General features: G+C 51.4%; 1 protein-coding gene and 1 pseudogene across 3 annotated transcripts in view; both read left to right on the top strand.

Annotated features, from left to right (window-relative positions):
- Window positions 1-5668: 5668 nt before the first annotated feature.
- Window positions 5669-12648, top strand: LOC309626703 (phenylalanine--tRNA ligase beta subunit pseudogene; annotated as a pseudogene). The gene is made up of 2 exons (XR_014249429.1): window positions 5669-5787; window positions 6175-12648. The product of XR_014249429.1 is annotated as a phenylalanine--tRNA ligase beta subunit pseudogene (transcript).
- Window positions 12649-22800: 10152 nt separating this feature from the next.
- The window catches only part of LOC309625100 (uncharacterized protein), a 77312-nt gene continuing 74665 nt past the window's right edge, over window positions 22801-25447 (top strand). For both annotated transcript variants that reach the window (XM_082384273.1, XM_082384272.1), the window contains exon 1: window positions 22801-23322. In XM_082384273.1, coding sequence (XP_082240399.1) covers window positions 22969-23322 — 354 coding nt within the window. In that variant the 5' untranslated portion in view covers window positions 22801-22968. The remainder of the gene's footprint in view (window positions 23323-25447) is intronic.

Genomic DNA, 25447 nt, shown 5'->3' with positions numbered 1-25447 from the left:
AGAATCTGGTGTGTCATTGCTGTTAGGCCCTGTACCTATTTTACTCAATGGATTATATTCCGTTATTATCATTACCTTGATTTGGCAGTGGGAACCCTTTCGAATTGGCTCTTGTGTGCTTGACATGCCACCGAATCAGTCGCTGTACATTCCTTCACTTTTGGGCACAGTTGCATGTTCCAGGCTTGTATTTTCCCCACCTAAGAGCCTCGCCTCCCCTGGGGGCTGATATGCCCCTCCGCCCTCCTGCCCACCATGACTTTCTGTCGCAGTGAGGCTTACTGGGGAGCGATGCAGAAGGACCATCAGGCTTCTCAGGAGAGAGCACATCCAGGGCTCCACAAGGCCCGTGGATATCCAGCCTTGGCTCCCCTCCTTCGCCCACCTACCCCGATTCCTTTGGCAGAGGCGGCTGCTTCCTGAAAGAGGTCAAGGTTCTGTGGACTTCCTGGAGAGGCACTGGAGTCCAGAGGGAGGGGCAGAGGGCACAGGTGTCCAGGTTGGACTCCTTACAAACGTTTCGGATCCCACCTGGTGTGTGCCCACCACCCAAGACCACTAACCCACCCAGCAAAAGTCCCACAGAGGCACGGCAAGCCACACCAAAGTGGCCTTCCCTCAGCTGAGTGTGTCGCCGCTCCCTGACCGGGCAGCAGGCACCTCTGCCCCTTGGAGGGTGAGGGGCAGTGCCTCAGAGGTCCCCTGCTACTCTCTGTGACACCCAGACAAGAAGAGTTGGCCGTGCTGAGACTCACACTCCCCTGTGCCGGTCACCAAAACCCACGCACCCCGCCCACTCCCCCAAAGCCAGGTTCCCAAGGGTTCCACACCTCCACATCCCGTCGGGGGTATATCCAACGAAGGCCTGAGGTTCTCTCTTTGGTCCTCACCCGCTGGTCTCTGCAGGTGGTGACATGTGAGGCTGAGGTCTTTCTGCAGCTGCAGAGCAATAGACTCTTGCTGAAGGTCACCTGTCAGCCTGCAGTGGCACGGCCTCCCAGACCCAGGGAGACTCCACAGACCCCAGGTCAGCCCCTCTTAGTTAGCAGTGGGACCGTGAGGAGGGCTGAGACCGCAGCGGGGGGGCAGCCACAGGAGCTTGCCAGGAGAGGAAGACGTGTGGGGAAACGCAGTCTCCGGTTTGAGAGGCAGAACCAGAACCGAAAAAGGGCTTGTGGGCTCAGGGGTCAGGGGAAGGCAGCGCTGGGCCCCCGAGGTTTCAGAGAGCCACGCTCCCATCGGGGTTCTGCTGTGACTCCTCTCGGTGAGTCTCCGGCGTTTCCTTCCCACAGGAAGGGAGGGGCAAGGACCACCCGCGGCGTTCTTCTCGGCACCCACACATCCCACCCCAACCAGGCTCTGTCCCCAAGGTGAAGCTGCTCCTTCTTGCTGAAAGCCCGGCCCATTTCCTCCTGGGTGCTCTCTGCTTGGGCCTCGGCAGCTTCCTCTTGGCCCCGCCAATTCGGCCTTAAGGACCCAAGGCTAAAGGTAGCCAGCTGGTCAGAAGCCACAGGCCAGTGGTTTGTGCAAGGAGGTGAAGTTGTGCGCCCCTCCATGATGGCAGCTCCCCACCCGCCCACCACCCCACCCTCCACCCTTCTGCTCCCATTGCCCCTGGCTCTCAGGGCTCTCTGAGCTCTGTCTGTGCTTTTGCTGGCAATCTTCCTTTCTCTCTCTTTCTCCCGCCCCACCCCCTTTCTATCTACCTATCTATCTGTCTGTCTGTCTATCTATCTATCTATCTATCTCCATCAGATGTAGCAGAAGAATGGGTGCGGGCGTTTTCCCACCCTTGTACAGTGTGAGCAATCTTTGCTCTTTCGGCGGGAGCTCAACCCCTCCAGCGGCTACCAGAATAGGTGCGAAGGCATATGAAAGCTGAGGTTTCCAGGGGGCCACACCACCCCCCCTCCCCCGCCCTGTCCTCAGACTGACAGGACACCTGGAAGGTTCTCATCGGCACTGTCAAGGCCCACTGAGAGCCCTGCTGCGTTTTGCTCCTGCCGGTGTCAGCTTCCGCGCAGGTACACAATTGGCAGTGTCTTGGAGGGTGGCAGAATGTGGCTTGGAAGATCTCGGGGTGGCAGTTCTGCCCCACAAATAGATTAAGACGGTTGGGAAGGTTCTCTGTCTCCCCAGGTCTGTACCTGTAGAGACCATGGGAAAGACAGGGAAGGAGAGAGAGAGGCTGGGAGATTGAAAGACTGTGACTGGGAGAGACAGAGACAGTGACCTGCCTTTGGGGGGCAGAGCTGGGGACTGAGCCCGGGAGTGAGAGGGGGTTTTCAGGAAGGGTGCCGTGGTTGTCCCTGACCGTGTGATGGCCTGTGCGCTTGTCGGCCTCCAGGGCTTTTGGTGGGCAGCTCCTGCGTGCCCCCCTGTTCGGCAGGGATGTGCGCGCGTCGAGTAGAGCGGGGGCGGTGGGTGAATAAAAGTGGAGAGGGCGCGGGCCGCGCTGGGGCCGGCGGGGGGCTGCGCGCTAAGGCGGGAGCAACCGGGCTGCGGGCGGGCGTGTGGCCTGCGGGCGAGAGGAAGGCGCAGGCGTGTTGCCTGGCCACGGCCCCCCGTGGCTGTGCGGGCGTCCCCCAAAGGCTTTCCCGCCTCTGGCGGGGGAGAGAGGATGCTGCGCTGCCTCAGGGCCTTGGGCGGGGCTTGGCCCCGGGGGGGTGGTGCCCTTCACGAGGGCGCAAAAGCGACGGGCACCTCCTTCGAGCCGGAATCGAACCAGCGACCTAAGGATGTCCACACGTGTCGGGTCTACAGTCCTCCGCTCTACCAGCTGAGCTATCGAAGGGTGCGCGCCGCCAGGCCCGGGCCCTTAACTTTTACTGGAAATGCCGGAGCACGGCACTGGGACGCCCGAGGTGAGACAGGCCCAGGGCTGGTTGGAAGCCCCTTTGAAGAGAGCGGTGCACGCGCCGCCACGCCGCCCGGTGCGGGCGGGAGGACGGGGCAATCTTGCGGCGTGGCTGCGGCCGGGCCTTGGTGGTGGCCGGCATCGGGGCGGCGACTTTCAAGATGCCTGGGCCCCCGCGCTCACCTGTGGCCTCCTTTCCCCTCCCCACGCCCCTCCCCTTTCTACAGGTGGGGACCACGGCGGTCCGCGGCCAGAACGCGGGGAAGAGGGCGAGGGGAGGGGCGTTGGCGAAATGGATGCGCCCGTGGGGAGGGGGAGGCCTGGCAGACGAGAGGGGAACCCACAGGGAGGGGCACCGGGGAGCCGGCTGCCAACCGCTTAGCCACCCGGTGCTTTTGAAGCGCCTTTAGTTCAAAATAATCCTTTGGCCAAAATGGCATTTTTTTGGTGTGGCACATTCTGCCACCCTTCAAAGCCGACATCGTCTTGCCTGGGTTACGCAAGTCTCCTGTTGATCTCCCTACTTTCGCCCTGCCACCTTTACAGCCGCAGTGATTTTCTTTCCTTTTCGCGGGGTGGGGGGCGGGATGGGGGTGGGTGCTTAGATCAAGCCACTCCTCTTCTCGAAACCTTCTGGTTCACTCAGACTTAAATCCTTACAAGGGTCTACAAGACCCTCAGTTCTTAACCCCACCCAGTCACTTCTCTGACTTAATTTTGGTACAACTCTTAAACTTTGTCCTGTACACAGGGCCTCCTTGCTATTCTCCAAACACAGTCCTACCTGGACCCTTGCTCTAGCTGATCTTCTGCTTAGGGATGCTCTTCCCCCAGACAGCCCCATGACCGACTCCCTCACCTCCTTCCAGTCTGCTCACATGGGCACCTTCTCAAGGGAGCCTCCTCCGACCACTTAACGTAACACAGCAGCCTGCCCCCTTACAACAACTCCCCATGCCCTTTCCTTCCTCAATTTTTTTTTTCTTTTTTCATAGCTCTTAACACCTAACATACTAATTAATTTACCTACTGTGTCTATTGTCGATTTTCTCCCACGCCCCACACGCCCGTCTCTAACCAAAATATGAGCAGCAAGAGGCCTTTTTGTTCCCAAATTCCTGAACAGTGTCTAGCACAGGGTATGCCGTAAACAGTTGTTGAGTGGACAAATGCCCGATGTCATCAAAGAGGAGATCAGGGTATAAAAGAAGGGGCCAGGAGCCAGGGTTTGCCCTGGGGGAAGGTGCAGCGTTATCTTGCGTGATCACAAAACAGAGAATTTCTTCACTGGAGAACTGCAGAACTCTCCGCAGGTAACAACCCATCCAAACCATTTCCTGCACTAAGAGACTTGACCAGACTCTAGCTTGGCCTCCAGAAGGCCAGAAGACCAGAAGCTTGGCCTGGGCTTGACCTCCATCCCCCATTAAAATGCCTGCCTGAGGGACTTCCCTGGTGGTCCAATGCAGGGGGCCGGGCTTCGATCCCTGGTCGGGGAACTAGATCCCGCATGCATGCCGCACGCAACTAGGAGTCCGTGTGCCTCAACGAAGAAGTCCGCATGCTGCACCTAAAAAAAGATCACGCGTGCCGCCACTAAGACCCGGCGCAGCCTAAATAAATAAATATTTTTAAAAAACAAAACAAAAGCCTGCCTGAGAAAGTTCAACACCTGACACAGGCGCCTGACCTCCCCTCCTTAGAGCATTCATTGAAAAGGACCTACAGTTGTGAATATGGTTCTCTTACAACCCCAAAGTGTCTCTCTCAAGAACTGGGAGCCATTCCTTTGAAGTGTAATCGGGAAGGATAGGGCCTCTGTCTCCCAGTTTCTGTGCCTTGAGCCATCCTAACTTCAGTAACTGCCCGCTGACAAACACAAAAGACCTGCGTCTATACCTTTGACCAACCCTTTGTAGTTTTTCGCTTCTGACTCTACTGAGCCCCCTCCCTCTCATTCTTCCTTTAAAACGCCCAGATCCCCTCGCCCAATTCTGAATGGAGCTCAGTCAGCGCTTTCCCCTCTTGTCAGTACTTACTGAATCAAATCTGTTCTCACCACTTTCAATACTGTCTCCTGTGTTTTTCTTTGACAGAGTCCAAATCCGAAAGGACCTGAGGACACTTGCGGGGCCGCCCTATGTGCGCGCTGGGGCAGCAGGAGGGGGCGAGGCCGGAGGGCAAGGGCGCCTGACCCTGAGCACTGCGCTCCGGGAGCCCCCCGGGACCCCCCCCCTCCTCCCCCGGCTGCGGTGGAGAGGACAGCTCGGCGCTTTCACCTGGTTTTCTCTCTCTGCAACAGAATCCCGGGTTTTCGTCGCAGCGCCACTAGGTTAGGCTACACATCCTGAAGCACTTTCGTCACTTTTCCTTAGAAAGACACCACGAAGAAACATTACCACGCTTTCTTATTAAGGCGGCTTTAGAGCTTAACGTCAACCGGCAAAGAGGCCTTTCCTGAGTTTTCGATTACTAGGAGATGAGTTCGAACAGGCGAGGGCAAAAATGGGCTGAAACTTTCTTTTGGCTGAAAGCAAGGCGAGACCGGACCCGAGCCCCGACCCACCCCTTCAACTGCAGGGCGCCGCGCGCCGCGAGCTCCCGTCTTCCCGGCTTCCCCCTCCAGGTCTCGATTCGTCGCCGCGCGCCCACGCCCCCCCCGCCACGAGACACTCGTTCCGGTGTCCCCCACGGGGAAGAACAGGGCGCCGGGAAGGTCGCGCTAGGGGCGTGGCGTATGTAGATGAGGAGGGGCGCAGAGGCTGCTGGTCCCCCTCCGCCTGGGCCTCCGCGTCCTGCGTGTGGACACGCAGAGGCTGCCGGGTTGTTCCCCGGGTGGGCGGAGCCGGGGCGAGGGGCGTGCAGCGGCGGAGGGTGCGCGGGCGGCGTGAGCGAAGTGACCGTGCGTGCAGAGTGGGACGAGCGCTTAGGTATTGGGGGAGGGGGGCCGGGAATGGGGTGGTGGTGGTAGTGTTGGTGCTGTGTTTATGGGGGTAGGAGGCTTAGTGGTTACCAGTCCGTGTTTTTTTGGGAAAAAAGCTGTTAAATAAAGAGAGAAAAAAAAAAAAAACCTTTTACGTTGTCCTTGGGGTGTATTGACAGCTGCAGTTTTTCTAAATGTGAAAAAGTTGAGTGCGTCATTACTGTTAGCCAGCACCGGCGTTGAAGCCTTTCTCTGGTTTTTTGTTTTTAAAATAAGTACTTATTTTATGTAATGGGGCCTTGTACAACTGTGTTTTATCAGTGCTGAGTCATTCGTGGCGGGAGGGGGAGAAGCTTTTTAACTGTACTAGTTAATTTGTTTATCGTTTTTATAGTTTAAAATTGTAGGCCGGACTCGCCATGCCTACTGTCAGCCTAAAGTGCGATCTGCTCTTCCGAGCTCTGGGCCGGCCCTACACGGACGGAGAATTTAATGAGCTATGCTTTGAATTTGGTCTGGAACTCGATGAAATTACATCAGAGAAAGAAATTTTAAGTAAGGAACAAGGTAATGAAAAGGCACAGGGGGCCTCTAATGTTCTCTACAAAATTGATGTCCTTGCCAATAGATGTGATCTCCTGTGTCTGTAAGGATTGGTTCGAGCACTTCAGGTCTTCAAAGAAAGGATAAAGGCTCCAATGTATAAACGGGTAATGCCTAATGGAGAAATCCAGAAATTGATCATCACAGAAGAGACAGCTAAAATACGCCCGTACGCTGTTGCAGCGGTTCTCCGAAACATAAAGTTTACTAAAGACCGATATGACAGCTTCGTTGAACTTCAGGAGAAGTTACATCAGAACATTTGCAGGAAAAGAGCCTTGGTTGCTATTGGTACCCGTGACTTGGACACTTTGTCAGGCCCATTTACTTATACTGCGAAGAAACCTTCCGATATCAAATTCAAGCCCTAAATAAGACCAAGGAGTATACAGCCTGTGAACTGATGAACATATACAAGACTGACAACCACCTTAAACATTATTCACATATAATTGAAAATAAACTTCTGTATCCGGTTATCTATGATACCAATGGTGTCATCCTTTCAATGCCTCCAGCCATCAATGGAAAGCATTCCAAAATAACAGTAAATACTAGAAATGTATTTATTGAATGCACAGGGACTGACTTTACTAAGGCAAAAATAGTTCTTGATATCATTGTTACCACGTTCAGTGAATATTGTGAGAATCAATTTACAGTTGAAGCAGCTGAGGTAGTTTTTCCTAATGGAAAATTACATACCTTTCCAGAACTGGCTTATCGAAAGGAGATGGTGAGAGCTGATCTAATTAACAAAAAAGTTGCGGTCAGAGAAACTCCAGAAAATCTTACCAAGCTTCTGACCAGGATGTGTTTAAAGTCAGAAGTCATAGGCGATGGGGATCAGATTGAGATCGAAATCCCTCCGACCAGAGATGACATTATCCACACCTGTGATATCATAGAAGATGCAGCTATTGCTTACGGATATAACAACATTCAGATGACTCTCCGGAAAACATACACCATAGATAATGAATTTCCCCTAAATAAACTCACAGAACTCCTGAGACACAACATGGCAGCTGCTGGATTCACTGAGGCACTTACCTTTGCTCTGTGCTCCCAAGAAGATATTGCTGATAAACTGGGTTTGGATATCTCTGCAACAAAGGCAGTCCACATAAGTAATCCTAAAACAGCTGAATTTCAGGTGGCACACACAACCCTTCTTCTTGGCCTCCTAAAGACCATAGCTGTGAATCGGAAGATGCCCCTTCTTCTGAAACTGTTTGAAATCTCTGACATTGTAAGAAAAGATTCTAGCAGAGATGTAGGTGCAAGAAACTACAGGCATCTATGTGCTGTTTATTACAACAAGAATTCTGGGTTTGAGATAATCCATGGGCTTCTGGACAGAATCACGCAGCTACTTGATGTGCCTCCTCATGAAAAGAAGGGAGGATACCTGATCAAAGTATCAGAAAGCCCTGCATTCTTCCCCGGGTGATGTGCTGAGATCTTTGCCCAGGGTCAGAGCATCGGGAAGCTGGGCGTCCTTCATCCTGATGTTATCACCAAATTCGAGCTGACCATGCCCTGCTCTTGCGGGGAAATCAACACTGAGCCCTTTTTGTGAAGATGGGTCTATGTTGTGTGGTTCTCGCCCCGAGGGTCCCTCTCTCCTCCCAGGTGCCCTTTAGTTGTCCCCACAGTAAGTCAGTCCACTTGTACTTGTGCGTTAATGTTGAATAAAGTAGAAAGTAGTGTCTGGCTCCGTGGGTGGTACTGCCATCCCCGCGTCAGGCCAGCTTGTACTACACACGCACACACACACGCACACACACACACACACAAAATTGTAGTTAAAGCTCAATGCGGTGATTTTGTGTGACGTCCAACTGAACGCCTTTTTAAACCATGGTCAGAAAAACTTGTGTGATGGAGAATCTTTTTTGTGACTTAACGGAATTCTCGAAGTGTTTTTTCACTCCGCAAAGTTCGATAGAATTCCCAGCAGTTTGGATATATTTTACCATAGTTCTTTAACAGCTAAGCTCTCAGCAGTTATATTGACTTGAGTTTCTATCGTAGTGAAGTTGAAAGTATTGGCCTTGCGAGGTAGCTGAGGGATTCCTTTTTTTCTGTATAGATCCTTACAATCAAGCCAGTGAAAACATTTTCATTTTGGGGTTGGTAGATGCAGACTGTTATGTTTAGAAGGGATAAACAACAAGGTTCTACTCTATAGCACAAGGGACTATATACAAACCCTCGGGATAAACCATAGTGGAAAACAGTATTTTAAAGTAAGTATGTACGTTATAACTGAGTCACTTTGCTGTACAGAAGAGATTGGCACAGCATTGTAATTCAACTCTAACAAATTAAAAACATTTTTCTTCGTGTCAAACTTAGTGCTTGAGGACGTGGATTCATGTTAGTTTCATTGGGCTGGCCAAGAAGTTCATTCAGGTTTTTCCATAACATCTTTACTTTGGTATTAAAGTAATGGAGGTCTGCCAATAATCACCAATAATTGTTCGACTTACAGACCATGTCTGTATACTGAGAGTGCATAGTGGAATTGACTGGAATAATGTAACTGTAAGAATCACTACCTTTTCAGTTTAGTTCATTTCCAATGTCAGTTATTCTAGAAAACTTAAGTGTCAAGTTCTTGTATAAATTATAGTCTGGGGCCCTCCTCCTGATTTTTTTTTTCACTGACGTGTTCTGGGAGGCCTTTTTTACATCCAATCCCTTCTTACGGTACATGTCCCACAGTTCTTTAGTGGCCACACCATCAATTTTCTCTCTAGGGACTCCTTCCTTGAGGAGGGCCATGAACATGTCCTTTCTGGATACTCTTTCATTCCTTTCGTTTCCTATCCTCTTTCCTCTCAAAATTCCATTCTCCTATATCACCCACTTGGCAAACTTTATCAATTACTTCATTGATGGGAACGCCTGTTTCACTTAACAAAAGAGTTAAAATGACATGCTTGTAGCTTGGAGGGGCCGTTTTAAAGATCTTATTTCTCATTTGTACTGTTAGAGGCATGTGTGACATCTCATCTGCATGTCCCACAAAGATGGCACTTTTCATGGCCTCCTCCTTCAGTCTCTGAATGCAATCTTTTAACGTATACCAAGGGCAGTCGCTCCCTGGCCAGGTAGATTCTAAAAGGTATTTCTTAAGGCACCCTTCAGCCACCAACTCCAGGAAATTTGAGTCTCCGGGATTTTGAGTTTTATCTCTAAAGGCTTGTTGCACAAAAGAATCATTGCTGATAGTGCCAGATTTCTTTGCATCCCTGTCATGGATAAGGATTCCAGCTGCCCCAGCATCGTATATGCGTACTACCCAAGAAATAAGGGGCTCTCCAGACCTCTGAGTGAATCTGCTTAAAATGTCATTCATTTCATGCTCAGTATAATCTTCAAGAGTATCCTTTCTTACGGCATTACCTTGGGCATCAGTTTCCATTTTCCGACACCATGCTGGCTGTGCATAAAAATTAGGTGGGTTCAATTCCTCCTTGGCCTGTATAGGCCTAGTTTTTGCTCCTAAGTCTGCATCATCATCTGCCTCTGAATTTGAACTATCATCCCATGTATCTCCATCCCAAGCGTCGGGTTCCCAATCTACCCCCACTTTAGCTATTGCTAGATGAACTTTCTTTTTAATTAACCTTACCATGCCACTCTCGATATTTAGCTTGTGCGACCTTTACAGCAGCTTTCTCTGCTACCAACTGGAAAGTGCAGATTTTTTTTTTTTTAAATAAATTTTTATTTATTTATTTATTTATTTATGGCTGTGTTGGGTCTTCGTTTCTGTGCGAGGGCTTTCCCCAGTTGTGGCAAGTGGGGGCCTCTCATCATCGCGGTGCGCGGGCCTCTCACCATCGCGGCCTCTCTTGTTGTGGAGCACAGGCTCCAGACGCGCAGGCTCAGCAATTGTGGCTCACGGGCCTAGTTGCTCCGCGGCATGTGGGATCCTCCCAGACCAGGGCTAGAACCCGTGTCCCCTGCATTGGCAGGCAGATTCTCAACCACTGCGCCACCAGGGAAGCCCCTGGAAAGTGCAGATTTGGTCAGCTAAAATGTAATTTTGACGTTGTAATATGGACAATTGTCCTTGCAAATCACACAGTTCTTTCTCCAATTTTGATTTCTCTTCCACCAATTTTAATTTGGCTTCGTGTACCTTACGGTAGGCAGAGAGGAGGATCCAGCCTCTCCGACCCAGCACGGTACATTCTTGTCCTTTCTTAATTGGCACGAGCCGCAAGCATTTAATAACTTCTAAAGGTTCGGCTCGCTTTAATTTAGGGCCCCAATTCTCACACAATCCAGTGGATATTCCCCATTCAGTAGCTAACAAGCAGTAAGGCAAGTCTTCCCATCCAGGAATAAAAACTTGATTAGTTTTAACCTCTTTCTTTTTAAAGAGTGGCATTTTGTTTTACGAATACTGCTCACAGCGCCCATTAATGTTTTGCCAAAAGCTTTACTTTCGGTTTCAAGGTTCGTAGGATTCACTGGCAAAATAACCACTCTACACTCAGTGTAAGCAAGAATTTAGAGAATTTATTGAACTAACAAAAGATTACAGTATACTAACTAAGAAAGAATAGTAAAAGGTAGAGGTTTATACATCACCGAGTTGGGGAAGCACCTACATCCAGATCCAAGCAGTGCTGGGAAGTCCTCTGAACAGCAATCTGGAGTCCCAACTGGGAAGGGCCCCAGGTGTGTCCACTCTACCGGTGAGACTTCAGTTTGCTACTTGAAGGAGTACAACTTTTAACACCAGGTCGCAGGTGGAAAACAATCAGCCTACGTGCAAGTTTGCAGCTCTGGTTATTGTCATAAATGCCTTGGTCTTAACTCCTAAGTTTTGGAATGTTCTCTGATCCCTGGGGGCTGGCCAGGCCCTCAAGGTTCAAGAAGCCCCATGACTTACTCCCTTTCTTATCTAATGATTTACAGTGTGTGCTGGAGCCACCCCTGCTGGCCTGCATGGAGCTCAGCAGTTTGGCATGTAGCCAGTTTTAGGGTCATTGCCCGGTCAGAGAGAGGCCTAGTGCCACCTCTGAAGCCTGAACAAGACTACATTACTAGCTTCCCCCAATACCAACTGTGTAAAAGGGTATGGTGACTTGCTGCTCAATTTGTATATGCTTACCTGGACTATGTATCTTTGGTGAACTTCATGTAAAATGTCAGTATGTTATGTTGATGTATGATCCTTTGTCTCAAAAAATATATATGACTGTGCCTTCAACTTCTAGTGAGCAGAAAAGTTCTGAGCTTCTCCTGGGTTATAATCCTCAGTTTGACTGGAATAAAATTATCTTTTTTTCTTCTTAACTTGATTTTTAATTGAATTTTTGTTAATAGTTCTATATCTCAAAGTAAAAAAGTATCATTATTTGCTAAGGCCCAGCTCCATACACGGATTTGTTCCAGTTTGGAGTGCTTTTCCAGTGCAGTGTGAGACTTTCACTCTCTGCCATCCCTCTCTTCTTTCAGGAGGTACATAGTTACCAAATAAGGGGCCTTTTTCTCCAGGGAGCTCCACCAACACTCCATCTATATAGTACAGAATGTGGTAGCCTTTAATTTGCACAAGTCTCTCCCCAGTAGGTTAACAGGAGGATCAGGAGAAAGTAAGAATACATGTTCCTCAAGTCAGAGGACCAATCTATATAGGAACCATGGAGGAAAAGGAACAAGTAGAAAGGTGACCCAAAAAACCAACAGCTTGTATTTTCTACCACCAGATGGAAAATAAGACATTTCCAGGAAATTGCAGAGTAAGTAGAACCAGTATCTTTGGGAAAAGATAGTGTTATATTAGGCCAAGGAAAACTTTTTGACACAATATTTTTGGTTCACCAGTTCCCATCTCTAAGATTCCCTCAGTCTTCCAACTTTGAGCCAATTTACCAATTATTTCTTAGCTAAGGGTTTTGACTTGATTCCCTTGCTCCTGAAATGTCTGCATTCTGTGGAGTCTCTTTCTACAATCCCCCTTCCAATGTCCTGGCTTCTTGCTCTAATGACATATAGCTTCCCCTTCTTCCTTTGCTCCCTTCATAGGTTGTCCAGAGTGGGTATTATTCCCTTTAATGAATAGTTCTGAGTACCTAACAGAGCAGTTTTAAATTCCTTAATTTCTTCTTTATCTGTCCGTAGATTGCCCCAAACACTGAGTAGCTGCTGTTAAGATTTGAGCACTAGTTTGCCCTTGCCATACTACCAGCATCCTCTAACTTGAGTCTGGATAGTTGGTACAAGAGCTGAGGTAAAAGGTTAGACTAAGAGCAATTTTGATCTGCACCTGGATCCATGCCAGTAGATGTTGAGAAATTTTAATCATCAAACTACTGATGGAAACCAGTGTGGACTCCAGGTCTTGTGGGTACACCACTGTAATTTCTCTCAGCTTACCTTTAGCAAGAAAGGCTTCAAGTATGCCCACTAACACCCTCTGGATGGTTCTCTAAAGGTTTTAGTTCTTCCACAGTCGTGGGGGCTGGCTTCCCTTGGTCACGAATATAGTACCCTTTGTATGGTGGGTCACTGGATTCCCGATGTGCTGCTCCATCAAAGCAGCCAAGTCTTCTGGTTGCAGAGTCTCTTAAGTGACTGTTGTGTGGCCACAAGACTTTTAGCCGATTCAGTCAAATCAGCAACTGCCAGACCAATCCTGTCCTCATTGCTAGACTGTTGAGGAGAATAACATCTCCTGGCAACCCAGCGAATCCTCTCCACAAAGGTAGAAAGAAGAGAAGTCAACATTTTTATTGAAAAGCCACTAAACCAGACTGTAATGTGCATCACAAGAAATCCACCGAAGAGATTGCAAAGACAGTATATTATTCAGCTTGGGCTGCCATAACAAAATACCACAGACTGGGGTGAGGCTTAAATAATGGGAATGTTTCTCAGTTCCGGGAGCTGTAAATCCAAGACCCAGATATTGGCAGCTTTGCTTTCTCCGGAGGCTTCCCCTTGTCTTGCAGCCATCCCTGACGTCTCTAATGAAGGACACCAGTCATATTGAATTACAGCCCCACCTTTATGACCTCATTTAAACTTAATTACCTCCTTAAAGGCCCTGTCTCCAAATACACTCAGATGGGGGCTAGGGCCTCAACATAATGAATTTGGGGTGGGGGGACACAATCCCATAACAATAAGAATGTTCCCTGTTATATAAGCAGGTAGATAAAACTTATTACATAGATGTTCTCAAGAACTTGTCCTCAATAGGAGGACTTGACAGCACCATTTGCTACATATAGTTCATCCTAAGTTCAACTGGTAATTGGAGTGGCCATCTGTGTGCCTTTATCCAAAGAGAAATAAAACTCGTATCTCCATGACAAGCACGTGGTTACGACTTGGAGCCAGCCACCTAACCTAAACTCCCAGAGGTAGAGGGAGATGGGGCACTACCTTCCTTAATGTTCACATTTCAAAAAGATGGTTTCAAGGCCCTCCAGACATTCTGAGGTTGTAAAACTGGCAAGAGATACATTTAGCTGTTAATAACATTTACATATATATCTCAAACGGACCGAACCAGTATTTGCAAATTTTCTAAGAAGGAGGGAGAAATGTCTTTCCCTTTTTGCACCAAGGGGAAATTCTCTTTTTCCTTCCCATTTCGTATTCGCTCTCACATCACACTTGTCCCAGTGCCGATGAGCTCAGGGGAGGTCTGAACATAAGGGACTTCGGATGGTGAAACAGCAACATTACCACTCAAGAAAAGGTCCATCTCATAAAACACAACCGCGGTTGCCTGTTTCTTCCTGGGCATATGTTAAGCAATCAGGAAACTTTCTCCATACAGCATTCAAGAAAGGCCTTACCAAACAGCCAGAGTGTTGCCTAGTTTCCCAAGCCCATCAAAAAAAAAAAAGCATAAGTCCGCACTTCTGGGAGTCATAAACAAGCATGCGTCGTCACCCTATGCGTATATCTACTTCAAGTAGGGTGACCCTATTACAACGCAGAAAGCCTAGAGACTGCCTGCTGCTGGTATATTAGACACTCTTGCTACCTTCAAATCTGCAGGTCAAGTAACTGGCAGACAGATCCAACAAAACCGACCACTCCTAAAAGTCCTATCAGAACACCTGCGACCTCACAGCAGTGCCGCCGATTCTTATTCCGCACAGGCATTTTCCCTTTTTCTACCTCACTACTTACGCTCATGTTCACTCACACCCTTGTCTTTCCTCATACGGACGTAATATAATGAAAGAACCTCCTTGGTAAAACACTTTCCAAAAAAAACAGAAGACTGACTTTCTGCACAACCGGTAAGTCCAATGTAATGCAGCTGAAATGAAAAACCGAACAGAAAAATTAGCGGCGCTTACAACTACAAACCATGTTTTATAACTATGTTTCAGAAAGCAACAAAATATATATGATGAAAATCAACAACATGGTCCTGCAAAAAAAAAAAGAAAAACCTTTTTCAGAACTACAGCGTTATCTTTTGTGGACAACAAATAACAGCACTCTTCCCTCGCCCTACACCCACAGGCACGGCCCACTCTGCACGCACGGTCACTTCGCTCACGCCGCCCGCGCACCCTCCGCCGCTGCACGCCCCTCGCCCCGGCTCCGCCCACCCGGGGAACAACCCGGCAGCCTCTGCGTGTCCACACGCAGGACGCGGAGGCCCAGGCGGAGGGGGACCAGCAGCCTCTGCGCCCCTCCTCATCTACATACGCCACGCCCCTAGCGCGACCTTCCCGGCGCCCTGTTCTTCCCCGTGGGGGACACCGGAACGAGTGTCTCGTGGCGGGGGGGGCGTGGGCGCGCGGCGACGAATCGAGACCTGGAGGGGGAAGCCGGGAAGACGGGAGCTCGCGGCGCGCGGCGCCCTGCAGTTGAAGGGGTGGGTCGGGGCTCGGGTCCGGTCTCGCCTTGCTTTCAGCCAAAAGAAAGTTTCAGCCCATTTTTGCCCTCGCCTGTTCGAACTCATCTCCTAGTAATCGAAAACTCAGGAAAGGCCTCTTTGCCGGTTGACGTTAAGCTCTAAAGCCGCCTTAATAAGAAAGCGTGGTAATGTTTCTTCGTGGTGTCTTTCTAAGGAAAAGTGACGAAAGTGCTTCAGGATGTGTAGCCTAACCTAGTGGCGCTGCGACGAAAACCCGGGATTCTGTTGCAGAGAGAGAAAACCAGGTGAAAGCGCCGAGCTGTCCTCTCCACCGCAGCCGGGGGAGGAGGGGGGGGGTCCCGGGGGGCTCCCGGAGCGCAGTGCTCAGGGTCAGGCGCCCTTGCCCTCCGGCCTCGCCCCCTCCTGCTGCCCCAGCGCGCACATAGGGCGGCCCCGCAAGTGTCCTCAGGTCCTTTCGGATTTGGACTCTGTCAAAGAAAAACACAGGAGACAGTATTGAAAGTGGTGAGAACAGATTTGATTCAGTAAGTACTGACAAGAGGGGAAAGCGCTGACTGAGCTCCATTCAGAATTGGGCGAGGGGATCTGGGCGTTTTAAAGGAAGAATGAGAGGGAGGGGGCTCAGTAGAGTCAGAAGCGAAAAACTACAAAGGGTTGGTCAAAGGTATAGACGCAGGTCTTTTGTGTTTGTCAGCGGGCAGTTACTGAAGTTAGGATGGCTCAAGGCACAGAAACTGGGAGACAGAGGCCCTATCCTTCCCGATTACACTTCAAAGGAATGGCTCCCAGTTCTTGAGAGAGACACTTTGGGGTTGTAAGAGAACCATATTCACAACTGTAGGTCCTTTTCAATGAATGCTCTAAGGAGGGGAGGTCAGGCGCCTGTGTCAGGTGTTGAACTTTCTCAGGCAGGCTTTTGTTTTGTTTTTTAAAAATATTTATTTATTTAGGCTGCGCCGGGTCTTAGTGGCGGCACGCGTGATCTTTTTTTAGGTGCAGCATGCGGACTTCTTCGTTGAGGCACACGGACTCCTAGTTGCGTGCGGCATGCATGCGGGATCTAGTTCCCCGACCAGGGATCGAAGCCCGGCCCCCTGCATTGGACCACCAGGGAAGTCCCTCAGGCAGGCATTTTAATGGGGGATGGAGGTCAAGCCCAGGCCAAGCTTCTGGTCTTCTGGCCTTCTGGAGGCCAAGCTAGAGTCTGGTCAAGTCTCTTAGTGCAGGAAATGGTTTGGATGGGTTGTTACCTGCGGAGAGTTCTGCAGTTCTCCAGTGAAGAAATTCTCTGTTTTGTGATCACGCAAGATAACGCTGCACCTTCCCCCAGGGCAAACCCTGGCTCCTGGCCCCTTCTTTTATACCCTGATCTCCTCTTTGATGACATCGGGCATTTGTCCACTCAACAACTGTTTACGGCATACCCTGTGCTAGACACTGTTCAGGAATTTGGGAACAAAAAGGCCTCTTGCTGCTCATATTTTGGTTAGAGACGGGCGTGTGGGGCGTGGGAGAAAATCGACAATAGACACAGTAGGTAAATTAATTAGTATGTTAGGTGTTAAGAGCTATGAAAAAAGAAAAAAAAAATTGAGGAAGGAAAGGGCATGGGGAGTTGTTGTAAGGGGGCAGGCTGCTGTGTTACGTTAAGTGGTCGGAGGAGGCTCCCTTGAGAAGGTGCCCATGTGAGCAGACTGGAAGGAGGTGAGGGAGTCGGTCATGGGGCTGTCTGGGGGAAGAGCATCCCTAAGCAGAAGATCAGCTAGAGCAAGGGTCCAGGTAGGACTGTGTTTGGAGAATAGCAAGGAGGCCCTGTGTACAGGACAAAGTTTAAGAGTTGTACCAAAATTAAGTCAGAGAAGTGACTGGGTGGGGTTAAGAACTGAGGGTCTTGTAGACCCTTGTAAGGATTTAAGTCTGAGTGAACCAGAAGGTTTCGAGAAGAGGAGTGGCTTGATCTAAGCACCCACCCCCATCCCGCCCCCCACCCCGCGAAAAGGAAAGAAAATCACTGCGGCTGTAAAGGTGGCAGGGCGAAAGTAGGGAGATCAACAGGAGACTTGCGTAACCCAGGCAAGACGATGTCGGCTTTGAAGGGTGGCAGAATGTGCCACACCAAAAAAATGCCATTTTGGCCAAAGGATTATTTTGAACTAAAGGCGCTTCAAAAGCACCGGGTGGCTAAGCGGTTGGCAGCCGGCTCCCCGGTGCCCCTCCCTGTGGGTTCCCCTCTCGTCTGCCAGGCCTCCCCCTCCCCACGGGCGCATCCATTTCGCCAACGCCCCTCCCCTCGCCCTCTTCCCCGCGTTCTGGCCGCGGACCGCCGTGGTCCCCACCTGTAGAAAGGGGAGGGGCGTGGGGAGGGGAAAGGAGGCCACAGGTGAGCGCGGGGGCCCAGGCATCTTGAAAGTCGCCGCCCCGATGCCGGCCACCACCAAGGCCCGGCCGCAGCCACGCCGCAAGATTGCCCCGTCCTCCCGCCCGCACCGGGCGGCGTGGCGGCGCGTGCACCGCTCTCTTCAAAGGGGCTTCCAACCAGCCCTGGGCCTGTCTCACCTCGGGCGTCCCAGTGCCGTGCTCCGGCATTTCCAGTAAAAGTTAAGGGCCCGGGCCTGGCGGCGCGCACCCTTCGATAGCTCAGCTGGTAGAGCGGAGGACTGTAGACCCGACACGTGTGGACATCCTTAGGTCGCTGGTTCGATTCCGGCTCGAAGGAGGTGCCCGTCGCTTTTGCGCCCTCGTGAAGGGCACCACCCCCCCGGGGCCAAGCCCCGCCCAAGGCCCTGAGGCAGCGCAGCATCCTCTCTCCCCCGCCAGAGGCGGGAAAGCCTTTGGGGGACGCCCGCACAGCCACGGGGGGCCGTGGCCAGGCAACACGCCTGCGCCTTCCTCTCGCCCGCAGGCCACACGCCCGCCCGCAGCCCGGTTGCTCCCGCCTTAGCGCGCAGCCCCCCGCCGGCCCCAGCGCGGCCCGCGCCCTCTCCACTTTTATTCACCCACCGCCCCCGCTCTACTCGACGCGCGCACATCCCTGCCGAACAGGGGGGCACGCAGGAGCTGCCCACCAAAAGCCCTGGAGGCCGACAAGCGCACAGGCCATCACACGGTCAGGGACAACCACGGCACCCTTCCTGAAAACCCCCTCTCACTCCCGGGCTCAGTCCCCAGCTCTGCCCCCCAAAGGCAGGTCACTGTCTCTGTCTCTCCCAGTCACAGTCTTTCAATCTCCCAGCCTCTCTCTCTCCTTCCCTGTCTTTCCCATGGTCTCTACAGGTACAGACCTGGGGAGACAGAGAACCTTCCCAACCGTCTTAATCTATTTGTGGGGCAGAACTGCCACCCCGAGATCTTCCAAGCCACATTCTGCCACCCTCCAAGACACTGCCAATTGTGTACCTGCGCGGAAGCTGACACCGGCAGGAGCAAAACGCAGCAGGGCTCTCAGTGGGCCTTGACAGTGCCGATGAGAACCTTCCAGGTGTCCTGTCAGTCTGAGGACAGGGCGGGGGAGGGGGGGTGGTGTGGCCCCCTGGAAACCTCAGCTTTCATATGCCTTCGCACCTATTCTGGTAGCCGCTGGAGGGGTTGAGCTCCCGCCGAAAGAGCAAAGATTGCTCACACTGTACAAGGGTGGGAAAACGCCCGCACCCATTCTTCTGCTACATCTGATGGAGATAGATAGATAGATAGATAGACAGACAGACAGATAGATAGGTAGATAGAAAGGGGGTGGGGCGGGAGAAAGAGAGAGAAAGGAAGATTGCCAGCAAAAGCACAGACAGAGCTCAGAGAGCCCTGAGAGCCAGGGGCAATGGGAGCAGAAGGGTGGAGGGTGGGGTGGTGGGCGGGTGGGGAGCTGCCATCATGGAGGGGCGCACAACTTCACCTCCTTGCACAAACCACTGGCCTGTGGCTTCTGACCAGCTGGCTACCTTTAGCCTTGGGTCCTTAAGGCCGAATTGGCGGGGCCAAGAGGAAGCTGCCGAGGCCCAAGCAGAGAGCACCCAGGAGGAAATGGGCCGGGCTTTCAGCAAGAAGGAGCAGCTTCACCTTGGGGACAGAGCCTGGTTGGGGTGGGATGTGTGGGTGCCGAGAAGAACGCCGCGGGTGGTCCTTGCCCCTCCCTTCCTGTGGGAAGGAAACGCCGGAGACTCACCGAGAGGAGTCACAGCAGAACCCCGATGGGAGCGTGGCTCTCTGAAACCTCGGGGGCCCAGCGCTGCCTTCCCCTGACCCCTGAGCCCACAAGCCCTTTTTCGGTTCTGGTTCTGCCTCTCAAACCGGAGACTGCGTTTCCCCACACGTCTTCCTCTCCTGGCAAGCTCCTGTGGCTGCCCCCCCGCTGCGGTCTCAGCCCTCCTCACGGTCCCACTGCTAACTAAGAGGGGCTGACCTGGGGTCTGTGGAGTCTCCCTGGGTCTGGGAGGCCGTGCCACTGCAGGCTGACAGGTGACCTTCAGCAAGAGTCTATTGCTCTGCAGCTGCAGAAAGACCTCAGCCTCACATGTCACCACCTGCAGAGACCAGCGGGTGAGGACCAAAGAGAGAACCTCAGGCCTTCGTTGGATATACCCCCGACGGGATGTGGAGGTGTGGAACCCTTGGGAACCTGGCTTTGGGGGAGTGGGCGGGGTGCGTGGGTTTTGGTGACCGGCACAGGGGAGTGTGAGTCTCAGCACGGCCAACTCTTCTTGTCTGGGTGTCACAGAGAGTAGCAGGGGACCTCTGAGGCACTGCCCCTCACCCTCCAAGGGGCAGAGGTGCCTGCTGCCCGGTCAGGGAGCGGCGACACACTCAGCTGAGGGAAGGCCACTTTGGTGTGGCTTGCCGTGCCTCTGTGGGACTTTTGCTGGGTGGGTTAGTGGTCTTGGGTGGTGGGCACACACCAGGTGGGATCCGAAACGTTTGTAAGGAGTCCAACCTGGACACCTGTGCCCTCTGCCCCTCCCTCTGGACTCCAGTGCCTCTCCAGGAAGTCCACAGAACCTTGACCTCTTTCAGGAAGCAGCCGCCTCTGCCAAAGGAATCGGGGTAGGTGGGCGAAGGAGGGGAGCCAAGGCTGGATATCCACGGGCCTTGTGGAGCCCTGGATGTGCTCTCTCCTGAGAAGCCTGATGGTCCTTCTGCATCGCTCCCCAGTAAGCCTCACTGCGACAGAAAGTCATGGTGGGCAGGAGGGCGGAGGGGCATATCAGCCCCCAGGGGAGGCGAGGCTCTTAGGTGGGGAAAATACAAGCCTGGAACATGCAACTGTGCCCAAAAGTGAAGGAATGTACAGCGACTGATTCGGTGGCATGTCAAGCACACAAGAGCCAATTCGAAAGGGTTCCCACTGCCAAATCAAGGTAATGATAATAACGGAATATAATCCATTGAGTAAAATAGGTACAGGGCCTAACAGCAATGACACACCAGATTCTGGTCTCTAAGTATCATTCTCCAACAAAAGGAACCAGGGCCAATAAAAGGAACCAGGGTGGGCTTCCCTGGTGGCGCAGTGGTTAAGGATGCGCCTGCCAATGCAGGGGACACAGGTTCGAGCCCTGGCCCGGGCAGATCCCACATGCTGCGGAGCAACTAAGCCCGTGCGCCACAACTACTGAAGCCCGCGCGCCGTGCTCCGCAATAAGAGAAGCCACTGCAGTGAGAAGCCCGCGCACCGCAACGCAGATCCAACGCGGCCGAAAGTAAAAAATAAAATAAATTTATTAAAAAAAAAAAAAAGGAACCAGGGTTCCTCGGAGACTCGCTTAACCACTTCTTTGGGTTTTCATCTACATACATGCAAAAATCTGCATGTTTTCCTCCTGTTTAAAAAAAATTTTTTTGTTGTTTTTAATTAATCGCTGTGCACGAGCTTTCTCTAGTTGCGGCGAGCGGGGGCTAGTCTTCGTTGCGGTGTGCGGGCTTCTCATTGCGGTGGCTTCTCTTGTTGCAGAGCACGGGCTCTAGGCGCGCGGGCTCAGTTGTTGTGGCTCGTGGGCTCTAGAGCTCAGGCTCAGTAGTTGCGACGCACGGGCTCAGTTGCTCCGCGGCATGTGGGAATTCTCCTGTATCAGGGATCGAACCCGTGTGCCCTGCGTTGGCAGGCGGATTCTTAACCACTGCACCCCCCGGGAAGTCCCCGCTCCTGTTTTATATCCTTTTAATACTCAGGCCCTGCCAGAGACCCTCAAAGGGTAAAAAGTAAAGTTTTGCCTCCCCTACAGCTTGAAGCAGCAGAAGCAGTAGATCAAGAGAAGGGGCAGGTATGTGAGAAAAATAAGGTGCTTACACTTGACTTGCATTTTTCTGCTATCTGTAAAAATGATCACATTCTCCTAAAGTGATAAGGAGCTGAAAGAGGCTAGGTTGGAGGCTGATGGCGTGGCCTGGTGCGTCCCCTCCCAGGGCTCAGGGACTGCGTTCCGGTTTTTGGTTTTGGCCGTAGTAGCTCTCACCCTGGGACTCAAGCAAATGGTGTTCAGACATATTGCTGATGAAGCGGAACGGGGAGTGTTCTGTGATTTCTCTGTAGGAAGGACACAGTATTATTCATCTTACCTGGACTCAGAACTAGAACCTGCTGGGGAACAGTGTCCGTTTTATTTTTAAGCCTGAGATGAATGTTATAAATACACATTGTATGTACGCGTGTGTGTGTTTGCGTATGTACATATACATCTCTCTCTCTCTCTGGGGTGTTTTGGCTAAGCTCATCGGCTTGGGGAATCTCAGTTCCCTGACCAGGAATTGAACCCAGGGCCGTGGCAGTGAACGCACAGGGGTCATAACCGCCGGACAGGCAGGGAATTCTGTCCGTAGTTCTGTTTTTTTTTTTTTAAATTTCACTTACTAAAACTGGGTGATTTACGATATGGTGCTAGTCCCGGATGTAGAGGTGCGGATTGTTTTTCATTGTGTTATTACTTGAGGACGCAGAATAAAGTTCAACGTTCTATTCGGGCAAACTTCTTTCTTCCTACATAGCGTTCCACATTCATCCACCTCCTACTCCTAACTTATCTTTCTCCAGAGCTTTGTTTTCTGTGCCTGTGGGGCGACTGCTATTTTTGAGTTAACTTCCCTTACTTTAGAGATTTTTACACGTAACCGGTTTATATAACGTTCGTTTTCTTCTGATTTTGTTAGTGTGATGTGCTGGTTTCGCTCATGTTGCTGTAAACGTCAGTACTTTTGCAGACTCTGCATCCTTCACAGGCGTAGACGTTTTTTTTTTTTCCCCACTGCCCGACACTGCACACGTTGCTGGTGAACAGCAAAACGAGCCACAGAAACGTTAAATGACTCGGGAAACTTTAACAACGGTTCAGAAACCAACAAAGCACGGTTTGTTGGAAGTTCATTGCAGATGACACACTGTCCTGTTTTCGAAAACCCACTATAGAAGCACACCACTCCGCACAAATAAACTTTTTAAGCCAGAGTCCACCAAAAAGAAAACGTTAACACAGTAAATCACAGGACTCCCCACCCACCCCCAGCACGAACTTCAACAAGACGCACTGCGAAAACTCTGTTCTATTTGTTCACCAAGCCGAACGTCAGGGGAGAGCGCGAACGCAGTCCCCCACTACCACAAATTATGCAGTCGAGTTTCCCACATTTGGGGAAATCGCAGGGGTCAGCACATCCGGAGTGCAATGGATAAGCCTCGCCCTGGGAAAACCACCTTCGTGATCATGGTATCTCCCCTGCCAGGTAAGTATGAGCCTCCTGCCCACCCTCGCCCCACACCCTCGCGATCGCCCACCTCTTCACGCACGCTCACTTCCCTCACGCCCTCTCCGCGCCCTCCGCCCCTGCATGCCCCTCGTTCCGGCCTCGCCCACCCCGGCAACAGCCTCGCGAGTCCTCGGCTGTCCACACGCAGGACGCGGAAGCCCAGCCGGAGTGGGACCAGCAGCCTCTGCGCGCCTCTCTATCTGCATACGCCACGCCCCTCTCCGGAAGTCCCGCGCCTCTAGTCTTTCCCCAAGCCGGCTGAGGACAGCAGGGAGAACGCAGGAGGCGTCTGCTCAGAGTCTTCGACTTAAAATGAACATTAGGTTCTTGTTTAAAGTTAGATTGAGGGGTTTCACTTTTCGCACCGTCTACGTCTAACCTTTTCCCCTTTGGGAAATCGCTATGTTTGGGGGCAGTTAGCCCTCAGGCGGCTTTCTAGTCTGTTACTTTCTCTTTGGCTTGTGTGGCCTCGAGGAGCTTAGGGCAGGTTTCCTTGACCTCCAGGTTTCTCTAGATATGACGCATTGACGATGTTAAGCGAAAAATATAAAGTGCACGCATATATGTAGTATGCTACCCTTTGTCTATGAAAAATGTGAAAAAAAGAAAATTATACACCGTCTGTCAAAAAGAAACCCAGGAGTGTTAAACCAGAACTGATGAAATTACCTATATGGGTGAGTGCAAGGAGAGAGTGACAGTTTTCTGAGCGTACCTTTCTATGTAATTATTTTGGGAACGCTGTTAACATTTTGGATATGTTTCTGAAACACAGGGGGAGGGACTTCCCCCGTGGTCCAACGGGTAAGACTCCGCACTTCCAACGCAGGGGGCCGGGGTTCGGTCCCTGGTCACGGAACTAGACCCTGCATGCGTGCCGCAACTAAGGGTTCACACGCCACAACTAAAGATCCCACAGGCCACAACTGAAGGTACCGCGTGCCGCAACTAAGACCCGGCACAGCCAAAATAAAGGAAGGAAGGAGGAAGGAAAGAAAGAAAAACTGCTGCTTAAAAAAAAGTACAGGGGGAGGACTTCCCTGGTGGCGCGATGGTTAAGAATCCTCCTGCCAATGCAGGAGGACACGGGTTCGAGCCCTAGGTCCGGGAAGATCCCACATGCCGCGCGGAGCAACTAAGCCCGTGCGCCGCAACTTCTGAGCCTGCGCTCTAGAGGCCGCGAGCCACAACTACTGAAGCCCGCCCGCTCAGAGCCAGGGCTCCGCAACAAGAGAAGCCACTGCAATGAGAAGCTCGCGCACCGCAACGAACAGTAGCCCCCGCTGGCCGCAACGAGAGAAAAGCCCACGCGCAGCGACGAAGACCCAGCGCAGCCAAAGATAAATAACATTTTTTAAAAAAACACAGGGGGAAAAGACCCTAAAATTGGATATAAGTACAAATGAACCTAACTGTATCTCAGATGACTAGTGTAACCACACTGGAGTAGAAATAAATAACCAACCGAAATGACTTTTGAACACAGTACATTGACCATAACCGTTTTCAACTCTAGAGACAAGAACTGCAAATACTGAAGTGTCCCCTAGTAGGTTGGTATTTCATAGCTATGTGGTTGTAACAGTTTTGTACCAATGCTGTTGTATTGTAGGATTGAGCTAATGAGTAAATGGAGGCTGGGAGTCAAGGTTCTCACTGTTGAAGAAAGGAGATGCAAATACAGAATGGCGGAGGGCAAGGAGGAACCATGTGGTGTTAAGCTGAAAATTGGAATTGAAGATATCAGTACAGGCCCATTATTATTTTTTTTAATTAATTAATTTATTTTTGGCTGCATTGGGTCTTCGTTGCTGCGCGCCGGCTTTCTCTAGCTGCGGCGAGAGCGGGGTCTACTCTTCATTGAGGTGAGCGGGCTTCTCATCGCGGTGGCTTCTCTTGTTGCGGAGCACTGGCTCTAAGCGCGCGGGCTTCAGTAGTTGTGGCACGCAGACTTCAGTAGTTGTGGCATGCAGGCTTTAGTAGTTGTGGCACGCGGGCCCAGTTGTTGTGGCTCGTGGGCTCAGTAGTTGTGGCTCACGGGCTCTAGAGCGCCAGCTCAGTAGGTGTGGCGCACGAGCTTAGTCGCTGCACGGCATGTGGGATCTTCCCGGATCAGGGCTCGAGGCCGTGTCCCCTGCATTGGCAGGCGGATTCTTGACCACTGTGCCACGAGGGAAGTACCTGGGCCCCCTTTCTTTCTTCTTTTTTTTAATCCTCTTTATTGGAGTATAGTTGCTTTACAGTGGTGTGTTAGTTTCTGCTGTATAACAAGGTGAATCAGCTATACATATACAGGTATCTCCACATCTCCTCCCTCTTGCGTCTCCCTCCCACCCTCCCTATCCCACCCCTCTAGGTGGACACAAAGCACCGAGCTGATCTCCCTGTGCTATGCGGCTGCTTCCCACTAGCTATCTATTTTACATTTGGTAGTGTATATATGTCCATGCCACTCTCTCAC

The sequence above is a fragment of the Balaenoptera borealis genome (genome assembly GCF_965194805.1).
Source record: "Balaenoptera borealis genome assembly, chromosome: 3".
NCBI lineage: Eukaryota > Metazoa > Chordata > Mammalia > Artiodactyla > Balaenopteridae > Balaenoptera > Balaenoptera borealis.
Note: the sequence above shows the minus strand (reverse complement) of the source record. Positions and strands in the feature narration are given on the sequence as shown.